General features: G+C 42.9%; 1 protein-coding gene across 1 annotated transcript in view; it reads left to right on the plus strand.

Moving 5' to 3' along the window:
• Window positions 1-21,683, plus strand: part of LOC132882763 (FERM and PDZ domain-containing protein 1) — a 97,130-nt gene that overhangs the window by 53,200 nt on the left and 22,247 nt on the right. Inside the window, exons 2-9 of the mRNA XM_060915872.1 lie at window positions 7,468-7,572; window positions 7,644-7,810; window positions 10,446-10,548; window positions 10,928-10,973; window positions 11,409-11,513; window positions 15,597-15,692; window positions 16,062-16,187; window positions 16,722-16,841. Coding sequence (XP_060771855.1) covers window positions 7,472-7,572; window positions 7,644-7,810; window positions 10,446-10,548; window positions 10,928-10,973; window positions 11,409-11,513; window positions 15,597-15,692; window positions 16,062-16,187; window positions 16,722-16,841 — 864 coding nt within the window. The 5' untranslated portion in view covers window positions 7,468-7,471. The remainder of the gene's footprint in view (window positions 1-7,467; window positions 7,573-7,643; window positions 7,811-10,445; window positions 10,549-10,927; window positions 10,974-11,408; window positions 11,514-15,596; window positions 15,693-16,061; window positions 16,188-16,721; window positions 16,842-21,683) is intronic.

Here is a 21,683-nt window from a genome sequence, read left to right on the forward strand (position 1 = left end):
TCTTGTGTGGCGGCTGAAGGAGTTCGTCGATAGTCCTCCGTTTCTGTGTATTCTTCTGAAGAGTGCGGAGCACAGCTTCAATTCAGTTTAATGCAGATCTGCTATGTTGCAGAAGTCCTTCCCGGGCGGGATTTTGTTGATCCAGAAGGTCTTTGGTCGAACGTTCATTGGCTGAAGACATGGAGGGAACTGCTTGCCTCTAATCTTCCTAATTTGCGGTTTTACGGTGTAGTAATAACGGTAACCGGTTTCAAACACAACAAAAGCAAAACGACGTGACTGAGGTACTTTTAACCGTGGCCAGTGGTCCGTACAACAACGGATTTGTTCCTATATTTCTTCTTTTCTACCTGCAGGTAGTAGTATCTCTTTAGTATCAACGGTGAATCGGTCAGACAGAGTGAAATTTGCTCAGATTGCCCAATTTGTAGGCGAGCTTGCATCACGATTCACAGTAGTATGCTACCCAATCGTGGTACAGTGAAAGATGAGATGAGGTGAATATTGTCTGAAGCAGGAAGTGAGGGAGTTACAGGAGACGTAGTTCCAGAGATGTGCTGTACCTACACACCTATATGCATCAGTTTGGTCTTGGACCAGTTGACACGTAGCCCAAGCCTGGATGTCTCATAAACCTTTTTTCCAAATGCACGTAAAGTGTCTTAAGAGCCCTCTGGTGGTCTGGGGACCTAAATGACCACTTATACCACTCACAGCAAGAAACATCCCCTGCTGAGCTCATTTTGTTGTGGTGGAGAATTTTATATCTTGATTCTTCGAATTTTGGTGGTAGTCAAGCCCACTGTTGTTGAGTCCAAGACAAGCCCAAGACCAGGACTAGCTAAGATTGACTCACGACAGAGTCTTAAGAGGTGAGGCCAAATCAAGATCAAGTCCAAATGAATGTGTGGCCAAGTGAGACCAAAAACCATACAATCCTTTTCAAGGCCCTTTACTTCAGGTAGTTGGCTTCATTCCATTGCACCAGTGAATAGACCGTTACTTCTTGTCAAAATCTTTGCATCCAAAAAAAAGAAAAAGACAACACAAATGTATTCTTATAACCTCCCTGCCCATATTTAGCGAAACCAAAGCCCAAGACCAAATACAAAAATGCCAACATTTCTGAGACACGTCCAAGTTGATACAGAAAACGTCACGAGACTGGACCGTGGAAAGTTTGATCCTGTTGGTATACTGTTGCGCATGGACGTCACTAGGATTGAGAGATGGGGGGGCTTAGCCCCAGGAGTGTGTTCAGTAATGCGCGCGCGCGCCGAAATTTTTTTTATTGCTCCTACATAGGCTTCGTCAATTATTCATTATTTGAAGAACATTTATCAGAATCTGTTATGTGGATCACTTTCTTTTTCTAGCCTGCTATTTCTCTCCTAAGTCTTCAGGATATCTTCTTTATACAACCCCGATTCCAAAAAAGTTGGGACAAAGTACAAATTGTAAATAAAAACGGAATGCAATAATTTACAAATCTCAAAAACTGATATTGTATTCACAATAGAACATAGACAACATATCAAATGTCAAAAGTGAGACATTTTGAAATTTCATGCCAAATATTGGCTCATTTGAAATTTCATGACAGCAACACATCTCAAAAAAGTTGGGACGGGGCAATAAGAGGCTGGAAAAGTTAAAGGTACAAAAAAGGAACAGCTGGAGGACCAAATTGCAACTCATTAGGTCAATTGGCAATAGGTCATTAACATGACTGGGTATAAAAAGTGCATCTTGGAGTGGCAGTGGCTCTCAGAAGTAAAGATGGGAAGAGGATCACCAATCCCCCTAATTCTGTGCCGACAAATAGTGGAGCAATATCAGAAAGGAGTTCGACATTGTAAAATTGCAAAGAGTTTGAACATATCATCATCTACAGTGCATAATATCATCAAAAGATTCAGAGAATCTGGAAGAATCTCTGTGCATAAGGGTCAAGGCTGGAAAACCATACTGGGTGCCCGTGATCTTCGGGCCCTTAGACGTCACTGCATCACATACAGGCATACTTCTGTATTGGAAATCACAAAATGGGCTCAGGAATATTTCCAGAGAACATTATCTGTGAACACAATTCACCGTGCCATCCGCCGTTGCCAGCTAAAACTCTATAGTTCAAAGAAGAAGCCGTATCTAAACATGATCCAGAAGCGCAGACGTCTTCTCTGGGCCAAGGCTCATTTAAAATGGACTGTGGCAAAGTGGAAAACTGTTCTGTGGTCAGACAAATCAAAATCTGAAGTTCTTTATGGAAATCAGGGACGCCGTGTCATTCGGACTAAAGAGGAGAAGGACGACCCAAGTTGTTATCAGCGCTCAGTTCAGAAGCCTGCATCTCTGATGGTATGGGGTTGCATTAGTGTGTGTGGCATGGGCAGCTTACACATCTGGAAAGACACCATCAATGCTGAAAGGTATATCCAGGTTCTAGAGCAACATATGCTCCCATCCAGACGACGTCTCTTTCAGGGAAGACCTTGCATTTTCCAACATGACAATGCCAAACCACATACTGCATCAATTACAGCATCATGGCTGCGTAGAAGAAGGGTCCGGGTACTGAACTGGCCAGCCTGCAGTCCAGATCTTTCACCCATAGAAAACATTTGGCGCATCATAAAACGGAAGATACGACAAAAAAGACCTGAGACAGTTGAGCAACTAGAATCCTACATTAGACAAGAATGGGTTAACATTCCTATCCCTAAACTTGAGCAACTTGTCTCAGTCCCCAGACGTTTACAGACTGTTGTAAAGAGAAAAGGGGATGTCTCACAGTGGTAAACATGGCCTTGTCCCAACTTTTTTGAGATGTGTTGTCATGAAATTTAAAATCACCTAATTTTTCTCTTTAAATGATACATTTTCTCAGTTTAAACATTTGATATGTCAACTATGTTCTATTCTGAATAAAATATGGAATTTTGAAACTTCCACATCATTGCATTCCGTTTTTATTTACAATTTGTACTTTGTCCCAACTTTTTTGGAATTGGGGTTGTATTAACAAAATAAGTCTAAATCAGTTCATTAGAGGCTGGGGCTATGTTTATGAAGAAAGATGTTTGCAAATATCTCCATCAATGCATTTGGTAAAAATTAATTAGGTTATATTCCAAATAAAGCTATTTATTTCAGTCTGATGCACTGAACAGGAGACAACATAATGGTGTGGTGCTTTATTTAATTAGTTTAGTTACAACTAGCTTAGTTCAAAACCCTAGTGAAATCTGACAATACAGACAAATATGAATGTTTCTCAAACATTTATTCTGCCAAATGAGAATACAGTATACCTTAAGCCTTTGAGGGACACTTGGCTTTCAGAGCAGATATCAAACAAATAAATAAGCTTAAACTGATAGTGAAGTTTAGAAAGAAAATTTGCTCACCATTTCTGTCCTCGGGCGGCACGGTGGTGTAGTGGTTAGCGCTGTCGCCTCACAGCAAGAAGGTCCTGGGTTCGAGCCCCGGGGCCGGCGAGGGCCTTTCTGTGCGGAGTTTGCATGTTCTCCCCGTGTCCGCGTGGGTTTCCTCCGGGTGCTCCGGTTTCCCCCACAGTCCAAAGACATGCAGGTTAGGTTAACTGGTGACTCTAAATTGACCGTAGGTGTGAGTGTGAATGGTTGTCTGTGTCTATGTGTCAGCCCTGTGATGACCTGGCGACTTGTCCAGGGTGTACCCCGCCTTTCGCCCGTAGTCAGCTGGGATAAGCTCCAGCTTGCCTGCGACCCTGTAGAAGGATAAAGCGGCTAGAGATAATGAGATGAGATGAGATTTCTGTCCTCTCAAAAACAGCTTTCATTATTTAAGTGCTAGCTAGAGCTACTTTACGAGATGGGCTAAAACACAAAGAAAAAAAACGAAGGTCTTACTTGGGAGGGTAGTCCCTGAGCCCCTAACATTGAGGTAACTGCAACAATTCGCTTCAGATAGTCCCTTCTCTCTGCTGTCTCATGTGCATTTGCAGACACCATCATCTGTACAACATCTCCCTGTTGGCTAGTTGCCTGATATCCTTTCCATGCAACAACACTGTCCTTATGGGACTGTGCATTGTCATGCTTATTAAAGACAGACAAAGCTTTTTTTCCAATTTCTGCAACCACAACTGACCAAAGCATCATGCTTGATGTTTTTGCCAAACACTCTGCATGGGAAGCAGAAAGCAGCATTCAGGTTGACTGAATACTCTAACCATGTGTACTTAGCAAACTAGCTGTGGTGAAATGCCCTCTTCTGTGTACCAAAGATGTCTTGTGGATAGCTATTCAGCTTTACCTGTCTGGGCCCTGTGCAGGGGCGTATCAAGCTTTCCAAAAGTGGGGGTGTTCTGGAATGGGGAAGCCATATCATTAGAAATCGGTTTATGGCTATATACACGCCCGGCCTGTACACTGTGATGTACTGTCAATGACCGATATGGAGCTTTTTCATACCCATGGTCCATGGATGCAAATGAAAGGGAGGACAGCAGAAAGCCTATAAATCCAGTTGACTCCAGCCAAGTTCTGCATTTCATGCAGAGATCTATCATGTTGGGTTTTGGTGTTGTTACTGCCAGGGCTATGTAATTATTCAGTAAGTGAAGGCAAAAAGTATTGAGTGATAATTCTAGGTAACAGGATACTGTTCTATAACAGAGATATCAGTATTGCTGCCTACACTGGTATACACTGATATAAACAAAGCCAAAAACTTCACATAGCCCAAGAAGTCATACACAGTGTATAGATCATACACCATCATGCTTAACAGTTTGGACTGGGATCGCTTTGTGTGAGCAGGAGGCATGGCTAATCAGTTCATGTTGGAGAAGCGCAGCATCCTGGAAGGACCTCTTTAGTATAGCATTCAAATAAGACGGGGCAGTTCCTGCTTTTAATGTCTTTAATTATTCAAACTCGTGTACAAAACTTGTTTGCATCATACATCAGGTTTAATGCATAAAATTTGAAAATGATGCAATAGACTACACATACAACAAACACTTAATGGCCAAATAACATTACTGTACAACAATTATTGAACATTCATTCGATTTGAAATGCCTTTAAATCTCAATTGAAAAACTCTTCTAAAAAGTGATAAGCAGTTATAATGCATGAAAAGTAGACTTGGTACAAACACACACACTCGTACTAAAAAACTTGCCTCAACTGACTTTACAACTAGTAACTACTATTAACACAATCTTTTAGGGCATGGCACCTGGGACAACTGTTTGAACGACGGCATCGCAAGCGCTTTGAGAAGGGTCTGTCTGCAGAGCCGCAGAGCCAGGCATAGTAAGCACCGCATGCGATGTCAAACCTGGAACGGTGAATCAGGAGCGGTAAAACTGGTGTTGGCTCTGCAGCTCTGCAGACAGATACTGTATTATTGAGCCCTTTCGGCACGCTACGCAAACTGGCTATTATATTCATGCAACTGCTTTGAGTCCGTTGCGTGGCTGTTTTTTGTCTAACGTTATGGCAATAGTTTACTTCCTTGTTACACATTTTATAGTAGCTGTATAATTTTCATAATGATGTCATTTTAATCTGACAAAAGTGCGGGGGATGAAATTGTGTTTCAACAAAAGTGGGGGGATGAAACGTACGCATCCCCCGCGGGTGATACGCCCCTGGCCCTGTGTCTTTATCACCTAAATCACTAAGAGAAGATGCTGCAGCTTCTTGATCCTTTTCTTCCTCTTGGCCTTCTTGCTCACCTTCTGTCTCTGTTTCATTTTCTTCTCTCTCTAGATCTATTTGCTCGACCTCCTCTGAATCTGGATTCACTTCCTCTCTCTGACTTGAACTTGCCTGATGCTCATTTTCCTCCTCAGCCTCTCCTGCCTCACCCTTCAAGGAGTTCAAAAACAAAATTAACATGATGAAATCCTGAAGTTAAATTAATATCATATCTTCCAAGATTGCTAGATGAAGTTTGGTTATGGGGTTAGCCTACCACCAAAATAAATGCACTGGCTGATTATCTGACATGGCAATGTACAGGAGGCCTACAGTAGCCTATGACTGTTCTCATTAAATTAAATTATTATAAAATAATCATGAATTCATTAAATATTTTGTTGTGTAGGCCTACTGTATGTAAGCTGGCCTATCTTTAACATCCAATGAGACTAGTTTAGACTACAGGCTAAGCCTAGACAGGGAATACAAGTCAAGTTGGCCAGAACTGAATATGAAATAAGGGGCTAGTTTATGCCATGCAAGACGGTTAATTCAACAGAAACAGCGGTGCACTAAAGGCGTTGATCAGACAGGAGCAGCTGAGTGGGCCATCACTTGCCATTTGCTTTTATCCAAGCTTGATTAAGGCATATAAATATGGGGATTACTTTATTTTCACTCTTATATCATTCAACTGGAGGTGGATAGCCTACTGTGCATGTTGTCTTTTTTTCTTTTTAATTCGGTGGGTTTTTGATAGCCTGCACATCAGTGCTGATATGGTGGCTTCTGACACACCCACCAAACGAAAGAAAATAAACTCAGAAGCCTATTGCAAAGGCCAATGCGGTCACAATGTTTTGAAATGTTTTCCTACAGTTTCCATTCTTATGCAACGCGTTGCCATCTTTAACTCGAGGAAAACGTTGTGGGCTACTACATTGCGGCCAAATAGGCTACCTCATTCAATTAGTGGCCTAGACCAAACCGTAGCTAAACCGTCTCAAAACGGTGCATTGGTTGAACTCGGCCCTGTTTTCTCTGTTGACATTTACTGACCTCGATCACGCAGACCTCTTCAGCATCAGCTCCCTTGTCACTCTCCTGTTCCTCACTCCCTCTCTTAAAAAATCGTCGTATATCCATCTAGCCAATGAATTGAAAGGACACATTAAATCTTCTCTCGCCATAACTATTGCTACTAATGGCATTTAGTTTTCACTCGCAATAGTTGAAGAACATACTAATACACAGATGGGACAGAATATAGAAAGCTGTCAAGTTTAACTGTTCACGCTAATATTGGCTAACGTTTTCCATAAAGTTCAATTTAGCTGCCATAATGTTAAAAGGGACAAGTAGCCTACAACATCACATTTTCTTCCCCTTAGATAAACGTAGGTAATGTTAAGCAATTAACAATAACTGACATCAACTTACAATCTCTTGTTCACTGTATCATTCACTGCAAATCAAGTCCTCTTCTTCTCTTAACAACTCTGCCGGCCTCAGGAACGTAACGTTAGGCCTAATAACATACAGCTCCCGCCTGAACCACGCATGCCTGCCTCCCTGGCTATGCTGGGAAACATAACGATAATTTTATTCGTGTCGTAGCTAAAGTAGATTTGCTTACCTGGACACTGTCGAGATTGAGAAAATGGCCAGTAGTGTTCCATTATACTCGGTCTGTATAGGGGATCATCTTTAACTTGTGTGTGTGTGTGTGTGTGTGTGTGTGTGTGTGTGTGTGTGTGTGTGTGTGTGTGTGTAGCCCAATGGAGGACCGGGACCGCAGCCGCTCTCCGTCACGCAGGACCAGTAAAGTGGAGCAGGTGGTAGGACGCTGGCTTCGTCGTTCCCGGGAGTCCACCAGCAGGTACATGGGTGTGTGTGTACGGTATGTTTGTGTGTAATTAACTCCTAACGTTTCATTCTCTGTCTCCATAGAGAGCGTGTGTTGGACAATGATGGACGAGGCCCTGATGCCAGTCCTCAGGAACAGAGGAGCTGTCCTGTCAGAGTGACCGTTCAAATCCCGCTGGACCCCGACCTCAAGTCACATGGCTTCACCATGTCCACACACACTCCAGCGCAGGTGGAGGAGGTTGTCGCAGGTACATGTCTTCATACACAAAGAGCACATAGAACCAAAGGCATTTTCATTTCTTTATTACAAGTCAAACATTTAACTAATACACCATACGATACTTTACTAATATATCACTGCATGAATAATCCTAATTGTAATTAAAATATGAATTCAGTTTAATGAACTACAGTATATGGGTCTTTGGCAGCTTATAGAATAGCACTTGATCCAGCACAATATCGTGTGTTGACAGTTCATTAAATATAGCCACGTGAAATCGTCATGTACAACATATGTGTGGGATGTAAATGGTTTTATCACGCTTTTTAAAATTCGCTCTGTTGGGTGTTTGGTAAAAATAATGCCAATGTTAATGTTGAATGTTTAATTCACTCCACTCTGAATTCGGCTCTTTGTCTGTTCTTCTTTGCTTTTTATAATGTTCTCCTTCCGCAGTCCATATATGATTAAAAATAAACATGCAATCTTACAGGTGTGTGTAAAGAATTGATCATTGTGTGGTGTGTGTGTGAGGGATAGGAAGCACAGATGCAACACCAATCATTATTTCTTTCAATAATAGTAGAGTCATTTGGATTAGCATTAATAATGATAGAATTGTGTGTGTGTGTGTGTGTGTGTGTGTGTGTGTGTGTGGTTTAGTTGGCTGGAGAATATAAACAGCGACAGGAAGTCATGGCACGTGATTGTACAGGACCATCTGTTACCCAACTATATCAGGAGTTTACCGAATTTATTCCATCCCAATGAGCGATGATGATTATGTAATCACCTTGATGTAATATAACTGAATCATTTGAGAGTGCCAGAGTGTACACCCAAACTAAACTGGATATTAGAAGCTGATTTGATTAGACAAGAATAGGACATGGATATATCTGAGAGCTTTGACTTTGGGTTGGTCCACACCAGATTACGATTAGGTTTAGATTTAGTTTTAGGCATAATGTTAATTGCCAGTATTAATCATTATGTCAGTGGTAGATCCTTATAAATGTGTTTGTGGTGGTTGAAAGTTTGTGAATGCTTTAGAATTTTCTATATTTCTGCATAAATATGACCAAAAACATCATCAAATTTTCACACAAGTCCTAAAAGTAAATAAAGAGAACCCAGTTAAACAAATGAGACAAAAATATTATACTTGGTCATTTATTTATTGAGGAAAATTATCCAATATTACATATCTGTGAGTGGCAAAAGTATGTGAACCTTTGCTTTCAGTATCTGGTGTGACCCCCTTGTGCAGCAACAACTGCAACTAAACGTTTCCGGTAACTGTTGATCAGTCCTGCACACTGGCTTGGAGGAATATTAGCCCATTCCTCCGTACAGAACAGCTTCAACTCTGGGATGTTGGTGGGTTTCCTCACATGAACTGCTCGCTTCAGGTCCTTCCACAACATTTCCATTGGATTAAGGTCAGGACTTTGACTTGGCCATTCCAAAACATTAACTTTATTCTTCTTTAACCATTCTTTGGTAGAACGACTTGTGTGCTTAGGGTCGTTGTCTTGCTGCATGACCCACCTTCTCTTGAGATTCAGTTCATGGACAGATGTCCTGACATTTTCCTTTAGAATTTGCTGGTATAATTCAGAATTCATTGTTCCATCAATGATGGCAAGCCGTCCTGGCCCAGATGCAGCAAAACAGGCCCAAACCGTTATACTACCACCACCATGTTTCACAGATGGGATAAGGTTCTTATGCTGGAATGCAGTGTTTTCCTTTCTCCAAACATAACGCTTCTCATTTAAACCAAAAAGTTCTATTTTGGTCTCATCCGTCCACAAAACATTTTTCCAATAGCCTTCTGGCTTGTCCACGTGATCTTTAGCAAACTGCAGACGAGCAGCAATGTTCTTTTTGGAGAGCAGTGGCTTTCTCCTTGCAACCCTGCCATGCACACCATTGTTGTTCAGTGTTCTCCTGATGTTGGACTCATGAACATTAATGTTAGCCAATGTGAGAGAGGCCTTCAGTTGCTTAGAAGTTCCCCTGGGTTCCTTTGTGACCTCGCCGCCTATTACACGCCTTGCTCTTGGAGTGATCTTTGTTGGTCGACCACTCCTGGGGAGGGTAACAATGGTCTTGAATTTCCTCCATTTGTACACAATCTGTCTGACTGTGGATTGGTGGAGTCCAAACTCTTTAGAGGTGGTTTTGTAACCTTTTCCAGCCTGATGAGCATCAACAATGCTTTTTCTGAGGTCCTCAGAAATCTCCTTTGTTCGTGCCATGATACACTTCCACAAACATGTGTTGTGAAGATCAGACTTTGATAGATCCCTGTTCTTTAAATAAAACAGGGTGCCCACTCACACCTGATTGTCATCCCATTGATTGAAAACAGCTGACTCTAATTTCACCCTCAAATTAACTGCTAATCCTAGAGGTTCACATACTTTTGCCACTCACAGATATGTAATATTGGATCATTTTCCTCAATAAATAAATGACCAAGTGTAATATTTTTGTCTCATTTGTTTAACTGGGTTCTCTTTATCTACTTTTAGGACTTGTGTGAAAATCTGATGATGTTTTAGGTCATATTTATGCAGAAATATAAAAAATTCTAAAGCGTTCACAAACTTTCAAGCACCACTGTATGTGTATGTGTGTTTGTGTGTTGTTAGGGGGTCCTGCAGATGGCAAACTTTTACCAGGTGATCAGCTTGTCAAAATCAACAACGTCGCTGTTGATGATCTGTCCACAGAGCAAGCTGCTGATGTTGTCAAGTACGTGTGGATGTGCACGTGTTTATGTGAATGTGAGTGTGAATGGTTGTTTGTCTCTATATGTGTCAGCCCTGCGATGACCTGGCGACTTGTCCAGGGTGTACCCCGCCTCTCGCCCATAGTCAGCTGGGATAGGCTCCAGCTCGCCTGCAACCCTGTACAGGATAAGCGGTGACAGATAATGGATGGATGGATGATATTCCAGAGTGGTATGAGTGGATAAGCGATTGTCCCCCCCCCTTCTCTCTCTCTGTCTGTCTCTCTGTCTGTCTATCTGTTTCTCTCTCTCTCTCTCTCTCTCTCTCTCTCTCTCTGGCTACCTGTCTCTCTCTCTCTCTCACACACACACACACACACACATTCTTTTTCTTCTGTACAGGGAGTGCCAGGACACCATAACAATGACAGTCCTCAGAATAACAGTGGTGAGTACACACACACACACACACACACACACACACACACACACACACACACACACACACACACCTTCAAAACAATGTGATAAATTAGGGCTTTGTTCCAATCCACACCAGCGTTCTTTTCCATTTTCCCCTCCTTTCTGCTGAGGCTGCACTTTTTTTTAAAGACTCCAGGAAACTTGATGGATCCCACTTTATGTAGAATAAAAGTAGAGAACGCTTAAGAGCACGGTGAGGAAAAGATTTCCTGCAAGTTTAGCTGACATTGTAACTGAAGAAGTCCCTCATCCACTCCTTTCTTTGACAGGAAACGTAGCTAATTGTCTATTTCAGTCGCTGTCGTTCACGTGATTGTGCAATGCAGCTCGCAAAAAGTAACTAACAACATTCAGTACTGTGGGGTTTTTTTGTCTTTGTATGTGTGTGTGTTTGTGTTAGGGGCCGAAGTCGTCCTTCATAACCCCAGAGAAGAGGGCTAAGCTAAAATCCAACCCGGTTAAGGTGCGCTTCGCCGAGGAAGTGGTCTTTAACGGCCACTCGCAGGTTCGATGCACGCTTCACTTAGCTGTCGTCTCTGAGTCTTTGTGTGTATCGTGCAGGCGTTTCTCTGTGTTCACACCAATGTAAGTGTTTGTGTTTGTGAGCTCAATAGTGTGTGTGTGTGTGTGTGTGTGTGTGTGTGTGTGTGTGTGTGTGTGTAAGTAAAACACTCATAAATCATAAAATGTTATCAAACTGTTATATGCATTAATAGACCTGTAATAATCATTTTGTTTCAAAGCTCTATTGCTGTTGCCATTCGATAGCTCTCACTACTTTATAAATGTCAGGCTGGGGGGTTTGGCTCACAACTGAAGCAGGTTGACCCTCTTTTTTTCCCTGCTTTCTTTGCAGCTGAGTTTATTATCCAAGCGTGTTTCTCTGTGAGAGAAATAAAGACCAAATCACGTGGTATTCCCCATCTTTACTTCTGAGAGCCTTCGCCTCTGTGGGATGCTCTTTTTATACCCAATCATGTTACTGACCTGTTGCCAATTAATCAAATTAGTTTTTATAGCATTATACAATTTTTTCAGTCTTTTGTTGCCCCTGTCCTAACTTTCTGAAGCATCAAATTCAAAATGAGCATATATTTTTCAAAAAACAATAAAATTTCTCAGTTTTAGCATTTCATATGTTGTCTTTGTACTATTTTCAAGGAAATATAGGGTTTCCATGATTTGCAAATCATCACATTCTGTTTTTATTATCTCCTGCTGGCTGAAAGGCCCGAAGGGGGATTATGTTTGTCCATCTGTCCGTCCGTCTGTCCGTCCCGAGAAGGGTGCTCACCTTCTGAAATCAACTCCTCTCAAAATTGTTGGAGGAATTTCACAAAACTTGACAAGAGGCATTATTATATGTCGGTAGTACACATATTGTAATTTCGTTAAATTTGGTCACATTTTACCAAAGTTACAGCCCTTGATTAACACAATTATACTTTGTCAATTTCATGAAGGTGTATTTTCCTTCTGAAATCAACTCCTATCACAATTTTTGGAGGAATTTCACCAAACCTGGTAAAAGGCGTTGTTATATGTCGATAGTATGCATATTGTTTTTTTGTTCAATTCAGTCACATTTTACCGGAGCTGTGGCCCTTGATTAACAACCTTGTACTTTCACAATTTCATAAGAGTGTGTTTGCCTTCGGACATCAACTCCTCTCACAATTTTTGGAAGAATTTCTCGAAGCTTGGCAAAAGGCCTTGTTATATGACGGTAATACGCATATTGCAATTTAATTTCATTTGTGAAAATTTTACCAGAGTTTTGACCCTTGATTTAAAAAACTTGTACTTTGACAATTTCATGAGGGTGTACATTCTTCTGAAATCAACTCCTCTCACAATTTGTGGAGGAATTTCACCGAACTTGGCAAAAAGCTTTGTTATATATGACAGTTATATGCAGATTGAAATTTTGTTTAATTTGGACAAATTTTACCAGAGTTATGCCCTTGATTGTTAACAAACTTGTACTTTGGCAATTTCATCAAGGTTCATCAATTTCTGAAATCAACTTCCTTCACAATTTTTGGAGCAATTTCATGTAATTTGGCAGAAAGTTTTTATCCCCCGCTGGCCAAAAGGCCCGAAGAGGGATTATGTCGTGGCGAAATCCGTCCATCTGTCCCTCCCTCCTGGGAAGGGTACTCACCTTCTGAAATCAACTCCTCTCACAATTTTTGGAGGAATTTCACGAAACTTGGCAGGATTCTTTGTTATATATCGGCAGTACATATATTGTAATTTCGTTCATTTTACCAGAGTTATGGCATAGTTGCCAGCGGGGGATATTGTGTTCTCAGAGCACTCTTGTTATTTATGTTTTACACAGTGTCCCAACTTTTTTGGAATTGGGGTTGTAGAATGTATCCTTTATACAGATATTTACTTTCCAGTGACTGTCTTCTTTGTGGTGATGATATGCCAGTGCGGAAAACAAAAAACATCCACTGAGTGGCAACTCTGAGGGTAGAAACACCTTGTGGATGAGAGAGGGTCAGAGAAGAATGGCCAAACTGGTTCCAGCCAACAGGAAGTCTCCAGTAACTCTTTATAATTGTGATGAGCAGAAAAGCATCACGTCAAACCTTCAGGCAGATGGATGAAAACAGCACAACATGACATTGGACTCCACTCCTGATTTAATCATGCAGATAATGTTTTGAGATTATTCGTGCTTTAGCTTATGAGTGTGTGTTGAGCAAAGCGAAGTGATCTGAGATACGAGAAGCAGCAAACAGGGCATTTTGGATGTAAATTGTTTTAAGCTAATAGCTTTGAAAAACCACATCCCCTTCTCATCCTGTTCTCTCATAGTCTTTGTGCATTAGTGTCTATGGCTTGTTCCCTCTACCAAGGAGGTATGGTTTGTTTGTCTGTCTGTAAGCAGGATTGTGCAAAACCTACTAACCTGATTTCCATGAAATTTGGTGGAAAGGTGTAACATTGGCCAAGAAAGAACCCATTAAATTTTGGAGTGGATCCAAGTCATGGGGCAGATTCATGAATTTTAGTTTCTCTTTTGATAACATTGCAAGATACACCATTTTGCTTCAACGGAACTCTGTGCTCAACAATGCTATACATCTTAAAATCCAGTAGATGGAAGTAACTTTAAGGCTTGACTGCGAGTTGGCCTAGTGGTTAGCGTGTCCACCTCTCGACCAGGAGGACTAGCTCTCCACTGTAACCCTAGCCATATAATAGGCAAGAGGCTGAGGGCTACTGAAGCAGAGATCGGCACCGCCCAATGCACCTCAAGAGGCTGGTTAGTACTGGGACAGGAGACTGCCTGGGAAGACCAGGTCCTGGCACAGGAGGAACTTTGACTAGATGGAAGTAAAGTCCAGTAGTACCAAAACATAACCAGTGTAGAAATATGATGACTCCATATCACAATCCACATTCACGAGTACCACTAATCCTCTAGGATACACATGTAGGCTAGTGCAAATAGTTTTGGAAATATATCCAGACATAAAATGTAGTTGCAGTTGCAGATTTGCATATCATAGAAGTATTAACAATTGCCCTTCTGTGCTCTTCTTGTATTTCTCTTGTTACACTTCATTTTGAGCTGTATTTACGTATTTTTGTGCACGTCATGATAATTTCTTAAATTCTTATTATGGTTGACAGTATTCTCATGATATTGCATTTAAAAAAGGCTAAAAGGTTATTCCAGGAGAGAGAGTTCTAGCCGTTATATTTTTCACAGTATCATAGAATTTGTTGATATTTGTCCAGAATAACCTTAAGAACCCTTAGCTGTCCTTGTATCATCCTTTCAAATGGGACAGACTTTATAGTGCCTACTGAGACAGCTTTTTCCTAAAGAGGGAGAGATGATGCTTAATAACAAAATCATATGTATTGAAAATTGTGACATGTTTGATTATTGGCTTATAATAAGGTCTGTTTGGAACTAACCCTCATGTTGTAAGAAACTAGAAAAATAAGACTCGGGGTAGTTTTATAGACCGCAGCATTTTAGACCGGTCTCTTCAATAATTCATAAGTAATTGATTAATTATTCAGTGAATCGTTTATTTAAGGCGGACAGCATGAATTTGCACCACATGTAATGGAGTTCTGTGTCTGGTTTGGGACGGAGCACCTTAACTAAACTGAATAGATTTTGTTTTCTTTACAGACCTGTTCCTTCAGCTCGCTTTATTTCCAGACAGTATTTGTTTTTACCATAAAGTGTTCTGGATACATGGGAGTTTCACTATTTCAGATTAGTGATCTCAGATGATCAGACTTTCTTCATTAGGATGTGAATGAAAAACTGATCAGAGATGAACATTCCGAGGGGTTTACCAAGCAGAATCCAGTATACGCACATTTTAGGAGTGGATGTTTAGGATTCCTGTTGAAGGTAGCTGCAGTTTGAACCCTCAACCTTCAGGTCACTCAACCACACCCCCCTATGAGACATGGCAAACAAAAAAACAACAAAAAAACCCTACCAGATCTTTGTTTGGATTGATGTTTACTTTTGTCTCTTCTCTCCAAACATGGATTTTCTGCTTCTTGCTTTTCTGAACATAGATTTTTTTTTTTTTGCCTCCAGGGAAACTCTCTGCTCTTCCTGCCCAACGTCCTAAAGGTCTATTTAGAGAACGGCCAGACCAAAGCCTTCAAATTCGAGCCCAAAACCACTGTTAAGGTACAGACAGTTTGCAATATTTTTTTTTTTGGTTGCTGGAACTGAGCCGAGCAGGAACTGAATTATTTGATGAAAAAAAGCACAGAATGGTTTGAGTTTCAGCCAATTAAAATGGCTATAAAGCTCAAACTACATTACTTTTCCTATTCTATATAATCAAATTAACGTTATTTGATATTTCACATCACATTGTTGAGCTGAAGCGTAATGACAGTAGAAAAACAGAAAATTGGAATGATTATAATGATGGTGCCAAATTTAATCAAATTGTGAGAAGCCCCATCAACCTCCCATCAGTGTCTTTTTATTCTGTGTGTGTGTGTGTGTTTGGTATGTGAATGTGTATTATGCTGGTTTCCCATCCACTAGGACATTGTAATGACTCTGAAACAGAAGCTATCGATATCCCGCATCGAGCACTTCTCTCTGGTGCTCGAGCAGCAGTACAGCAACGCTAAACTCTTTCTGCTGCACGAGGAGGAGCTGATTCAAGAAGTAAAACTCACAAACATGCACACCGTACACAATGGACAAGTGTTTGGAAACAATCAGGTGTATAGAGTGTGTCCAATTGTGGGTTTTGATCTTATACAGTTCCTAGAAGTCATTGCACATCAGAGCTAGCACTCAGACCAACTTGTACAAACAGAATAGTATCTCAGAGACAGCTTGTGCATTTAAACTAGACTTGTGAAAAGAAGAACACTCTTGTTTATGTGGTTAGATTCAAGGAAACGCTGTTGCTAAGCAACTAATAAATATAGCTGCTGTGTATAAGCTAGCTAATAACTGTAGTTGGCTATTTAGCAAAGCAGAAACTTGTCAGGAATATAAACGTTTTCCTCAGACGTGTTGCTAAATTATGAAGAAAATATTCAGTATGATACACTTAGCATTAACCAACCACTAAGCTAATCTTCCATGGTTTTCCTTTTGAATTTTTTTCATGGAAACATGGTGAACATGTTGGTAGTAGTGTCAAAGCACTGAATGTAGTGTAGTGTGTGTGTGTGTGTGTGTGTGTTGTAGGTGGCCCAGAAGAGGGAGACTCACGACTATCGGTGTCTGTTTCGTGTCTGCTTCATGCCCAAATATCCACAAGAGCTGCTGGAGGAGGACCCCGTGGCCTTCGATTATCTCTACTTACAGGTGTGTTTTACAGGAATTTGGATCACAGGGCCTTCATAATGCATGAAACACACTGGATCAGGGTTTGAGTTTGGATTATTTTATCTGAGCATCATTTGAGGTAAGCTCAGTCCTCATAAGTAATAGGTGTGTGTGGTTTCATTGTAATCATTTCTGAGCAAAATTGAACTGTTTAATTGAATGGGAACTGTTTAATGTAATGTTAACAGCACCCAGGTAGCAGTTGGGGGTTAGATGCCTTGCCCAAGGGCACCTCAGACCAAAGCCACCCCATGTTAACCTAACTGCATGTCTTTGAACTGTGGGGGAAACTGGAGCATCCAGACGAAACCCACGCAGATACGGGGAGAACATGCAAACTCCACAGAGAAAGACCCCTGTCGACCGCTGGGCTTGAACCTAGAACCTTCTTGCTGTGAGATGACAGTGCTAATCACTGTACCACGGTGCCACCCAATATGTTGTATTGTGTTATGTTGCATTATGTTCCATTATGTTATGTACTGTTGTGTTATGTTACATTGTAACGTTATGTTACATTACATTACGTGACGTTATATTGTGTTACATTACATTACGTTATGTTGTGTTATGTTATGTTACGTTACATTACATTATGTTGTATTGTGTTACGTTACATTACATTGCATTATGTTACTGTGGCAGTGGGGGTGTGGCCAAGCATCGGTTTGAGAAAGGAGGGCGGGGCCAGGGAAGGTGAGTGGCAAAGTCAGTACACCTGTTGTCGATTAATGTTGTGTCTAGGTGTGCTTTGCAGTGAGGATAGAAGGTAGAAAAGGAAGGAGAGAGCGAAGAGAGAGGATCTCTCCCGACCAGAGCACGTCTATGTGTTGTGTGTGTGTGTGTGTCTCAGAGTGAGACCTTGAAACAATAAAAAGTGCCGAAAAGCAAAAATTAAAAAAATGCAAAAATAAAGTCTGTGTTCACCTCATTTCCCGCCTGCCACGCTTCAGTAATCCACCAGCATCAGGGACATACTACAGTGGTGCCAAAACCCTAGATACTGAAGCGGACCACCCATGGAGTCCTCCCCGCTCAAGGACCTTATCCATGCCCTTGCTGCCGCCCAACAGAGCCAGCACCAAGCGCTGAATGCCCAATGAAAGGAACAGGAACAGTGCTTTGAAGCCTTGCTACTGGCCCAGCAGGAAAATCACCAGGTATTCCAGCACCCGCTCGCGTTGGTGGGGTCCTCGACCACCACCACCGCAGACCCACCCCACATCACGCTCACCAAGATGGGGCCGCATGACGATCCAGAAGCTTTCATTGCGCTCTTTGAGCAAGCGGCCGAAGTGTGGGGGTGGCTGGTTGAGCAGTGCGTGGCACATCTACTACTGCTGCTGACTGGAGAGGTGCAGCTCACCATGCAACAGCTCCCTGCCGACAGTCAGCTTGTCTACGTGACTTGAAGCAAGCCATCCTGCAGCGTGTCAGTTGCTCCCCAGAACAACACCGCCAGCGCTTCTGCATGTTGACATGGAGGAAGTCAGCCAGCCATTTGCGTTCAGCCAACAGCTCCAGGATGCCTACTGCCAGTGGCAGAGGGCAGAGGACCGTGGCGCCAAGGGAATCATCGACCTGGTGACACTGGAGCAGTTCATTGCATGGCTTCTGGAAGGAACAGAAGAGTGGGTCCAGTGCTACTGTCCGGTGTCACTGGATCAAGCTACATGGTTGGCGGAGGACCATTTGGTGGCGGTTCTGGCAGCAAGCAGACATTCTGCTTCTTCTCTTTTTCTCTCTCCTTCTCCTTCCTCCTCTCTTCCCTCTCCCTATCCCTGCCCCATTTCCCTACCACGGAGGCGGGGGACGCCCCCCCCCCAGCCGGCTCATCGCACCCATGGTGTCCCCCTCCCTTCTTCCCCTTCTGTGTCTGTGTCTTCTCCCCCCCAGGTGAGTGATTCCCATATCTCCAGTTCAGAGGTGAAGTCTGGGCTGGTATGCTGGCGCCGCGGGGAACCCGGGCATCTCCAGGGCCAGTGCTCTGCGATGGAGGTGGGAGCTGTGGTCCAGATTCCCGACGTGCCAGAGACCGCCCTCAATCGGGCCGGAGCGTATCATATACCGGGGAGTATTCAAGGGGATACATATCATGCATTGGTGGATTCCGGCTGTAATCAGACCTCAATCCACCAAAGCCTGGTGCAAGGTGAGGCATTGGGGAGAGCACAAATGGTGAAGGTTTTGTTTGTGCAAGGGGATGTTCATGAATATCCACTAGTGTCCGTCCACATTCTATTTCGGGGAGAAACGCATAGTGTAAAGGCAGCGGTTAACCTGCGTCTCACCCACCCACTGATTCTGGGGACTGATTGGCTGGGGTTTAGAGGCTTAATAGAACATATAGTAGTGGGCAGGTCCTGCAGTAACACATCACGGGGGATCCCGGTATAGCACTGACTGGGGAAACTGCCTCAGAGCTGTCTATGTCAGCACCGCATCAGGGTGATACGAGGAGGGGGGAGCAGCTCGCCCCTCCTCCCTCTCTCGGGGATTCCCTCGAGGATTTCCCATTAGAGCAGACATGAGATGAGACTCTGTGTCATGCTTCTGACCAAGTGACCCTTCCAGCCAAATGCGACACCTTCCTTCTTGTACTTCGCAATTATTAACAACAGGCTGTATCGAGTGACACAGGACACTCAAACCAGTGAACAGATAACCCAGCTGTTAGTCCCAAAGAGCCGTAATGAACTCGTGTTCCACACGGCTCACTTTAATCTGATGGCTGGACATTTAGGTCAGGATAAGACACTAGCCCAAATAATGGACTGGTTCTATTGGCCAGGGATTCACAGGGATGTCTGTCGGTGGTGTGTGGTGTGCCACGAATGGTAACTAGTAAATCCAGCGGCCACCCCAAAAGCACCTTTGCACCCTCTCCCTCTAATCGACATCCCCTTCAAAAGAATTGGAATGGACCTCGTCGGGTCAATGCAGTATCTAAATTCGACGCATACCCAATGCTTTGCATTGATGAGTTGCTCGATCGATTAGGCGCTGCTCGCTTTTGTTCAACATTGGATTTGACAAAGGAATATTGGCAGATCCCTGTGACTCCTCTGTTACGAGAGAAAATGGCCTTTTCCACACTGTTCAGATTAAACCAATTTGTCATGCTTCCTTTTGGGTTATTTGGGGCTCCCACTACATTCCAGCGGCTCATGGACAAGATCCTCCACCCCCACACCACCTATGCTGCGGTCTACCTTGATGACATTATTACATATATAGCAATGATTTGCTGTGGCACCTAGAACACCTTAGGGCTGTCCTAAAGTCGCTGAGGCATGCGGGTCTCACAGCTAACCCAAAAAAGTGTGTGATTGGGCAGGTGGAAGTACGGTATCTGGGTTTCCATTTGGGTCATGGGCAGGTGCGTCCCCAAATTGGCTGCAGCGATTGCAGCCTGCCCAAGGCCCATGACCAAAAAGGGGGTGAGACAGTTCCTGGGGCTGGCTGGCTACTATCGCATGTTCATACCTAATTATTTGGACATCACCAGCCCGCTGACTGATCTCACTAAAAAGGGAGCACCAGATCCGATCCAATGGACGGAGCAGTGCCAACAGGCCTTCACCAAGGTAAAAGCTCCACTGTGTGGGGAGCTACTTTTACACTCCCCTGACTTCTCTCTCTCCCTTTTATTTTACAGATGGATGCATCGGACAGAGGGCTGGGGGCTGTTCTGTCCCAGAAGGTGGAGGGCGAGAAAGGTCCAGTGCTGTACATCAGTCACAAGCTCTCGATGTGTGAAAGTAAGTACATCACCATTGAGAAGGAGTGCCTGGCCATCACGTGGGTGGTCCTCACTCTCTGGTACTACCTGCTGGGGCGCCCTTTCATCCTCTATTCACACCACGCGCCCCTCCAGTGGCTCCACTGCATGAAGCATGCCAATGCGCAGATCATCCAGTGATATCTCGCCCTCCAGCTGTTTAAATTTGAGGTGGTCCACAGGCCAGGGGTGCAGATGGTGGTGGCAGACCGCGGGGGGTGGAGTCCGCTGCAGGCAGGACGGCTCCCCAGCCTGAGTCGGGCGGTGGGGGTATGTGGCAGCGGGGGCATGGCCAAGCGTCGATTTGTGAATGGAGGGCAGGGCCAGGGAAGGTGAGTGGCAAAGGCAGTACACCTGTTGTTGATTAATGTTGTGCCTGTGTGTGTTTTTCCGTGAGGATGGAAGGTAGAAAAGGAGGGATAGAGCGAAGGCAGAGGACCTCTCCTGACCTGAACATGTCTGTGTGTTGTGTGTGTGTGTGTGTCTCAGAGTGAGACCGTGAAACAGTAAAAAGTGCTGAAAAGCAAAAGTCAAGAAAACGCAAAAATAAAGTCTGTGTTCACCTCATTTCCCGCCTGCCGCACTTCAGTATTCCAACCATGTCAGGAACATACTACAGTTACATTGTGTATGTTGTTAGGTTGTTGTGTTCTGTTATGTTGTTATGTTGTGTTGCTATGTTGTGTTGTGTTATGTTTTGTTATGTTATGTTGTTATATCACATTATGTTACGTTACATTATGTTACATTACGTTATATTACATTATGTTATGTAGAGCTTATTTTTTATGGCCCCGAGATCTTCAGCAGTGAGAGTTTGATCCTTTTTACTAAAATTAAATCTGTTTTTTATTCCTCTCCACTCCACTGTAAGTTTCTAACAGAGATCATATCTTCCTGAAAACATGGCAAGCCCTAATTGACAGATTAGATTAGATTAGATTAGATTAGATTAGATTAGATTAGATTAGATTAGATTAGATTAGATAAAACTTTATTGATCCCTTTGGGCGGGTTCCCTCAGGGAAATTAAGATTCCA

Source organism: Neoarius graeffei, chromosome 3, assembly GCF_027579695.1.
Source record: "Neoarius graeffei isolate fNeoGra1 chromosome 3, fNeoGra1.pri, whole genome shotgun sequence".
Taxonomy (NCBI): Eukaryota; Metazoa; Chordata; class Actinopteri; order Siluriformes; family Ariidae; genus Neoarius; species Neoarius graeffei.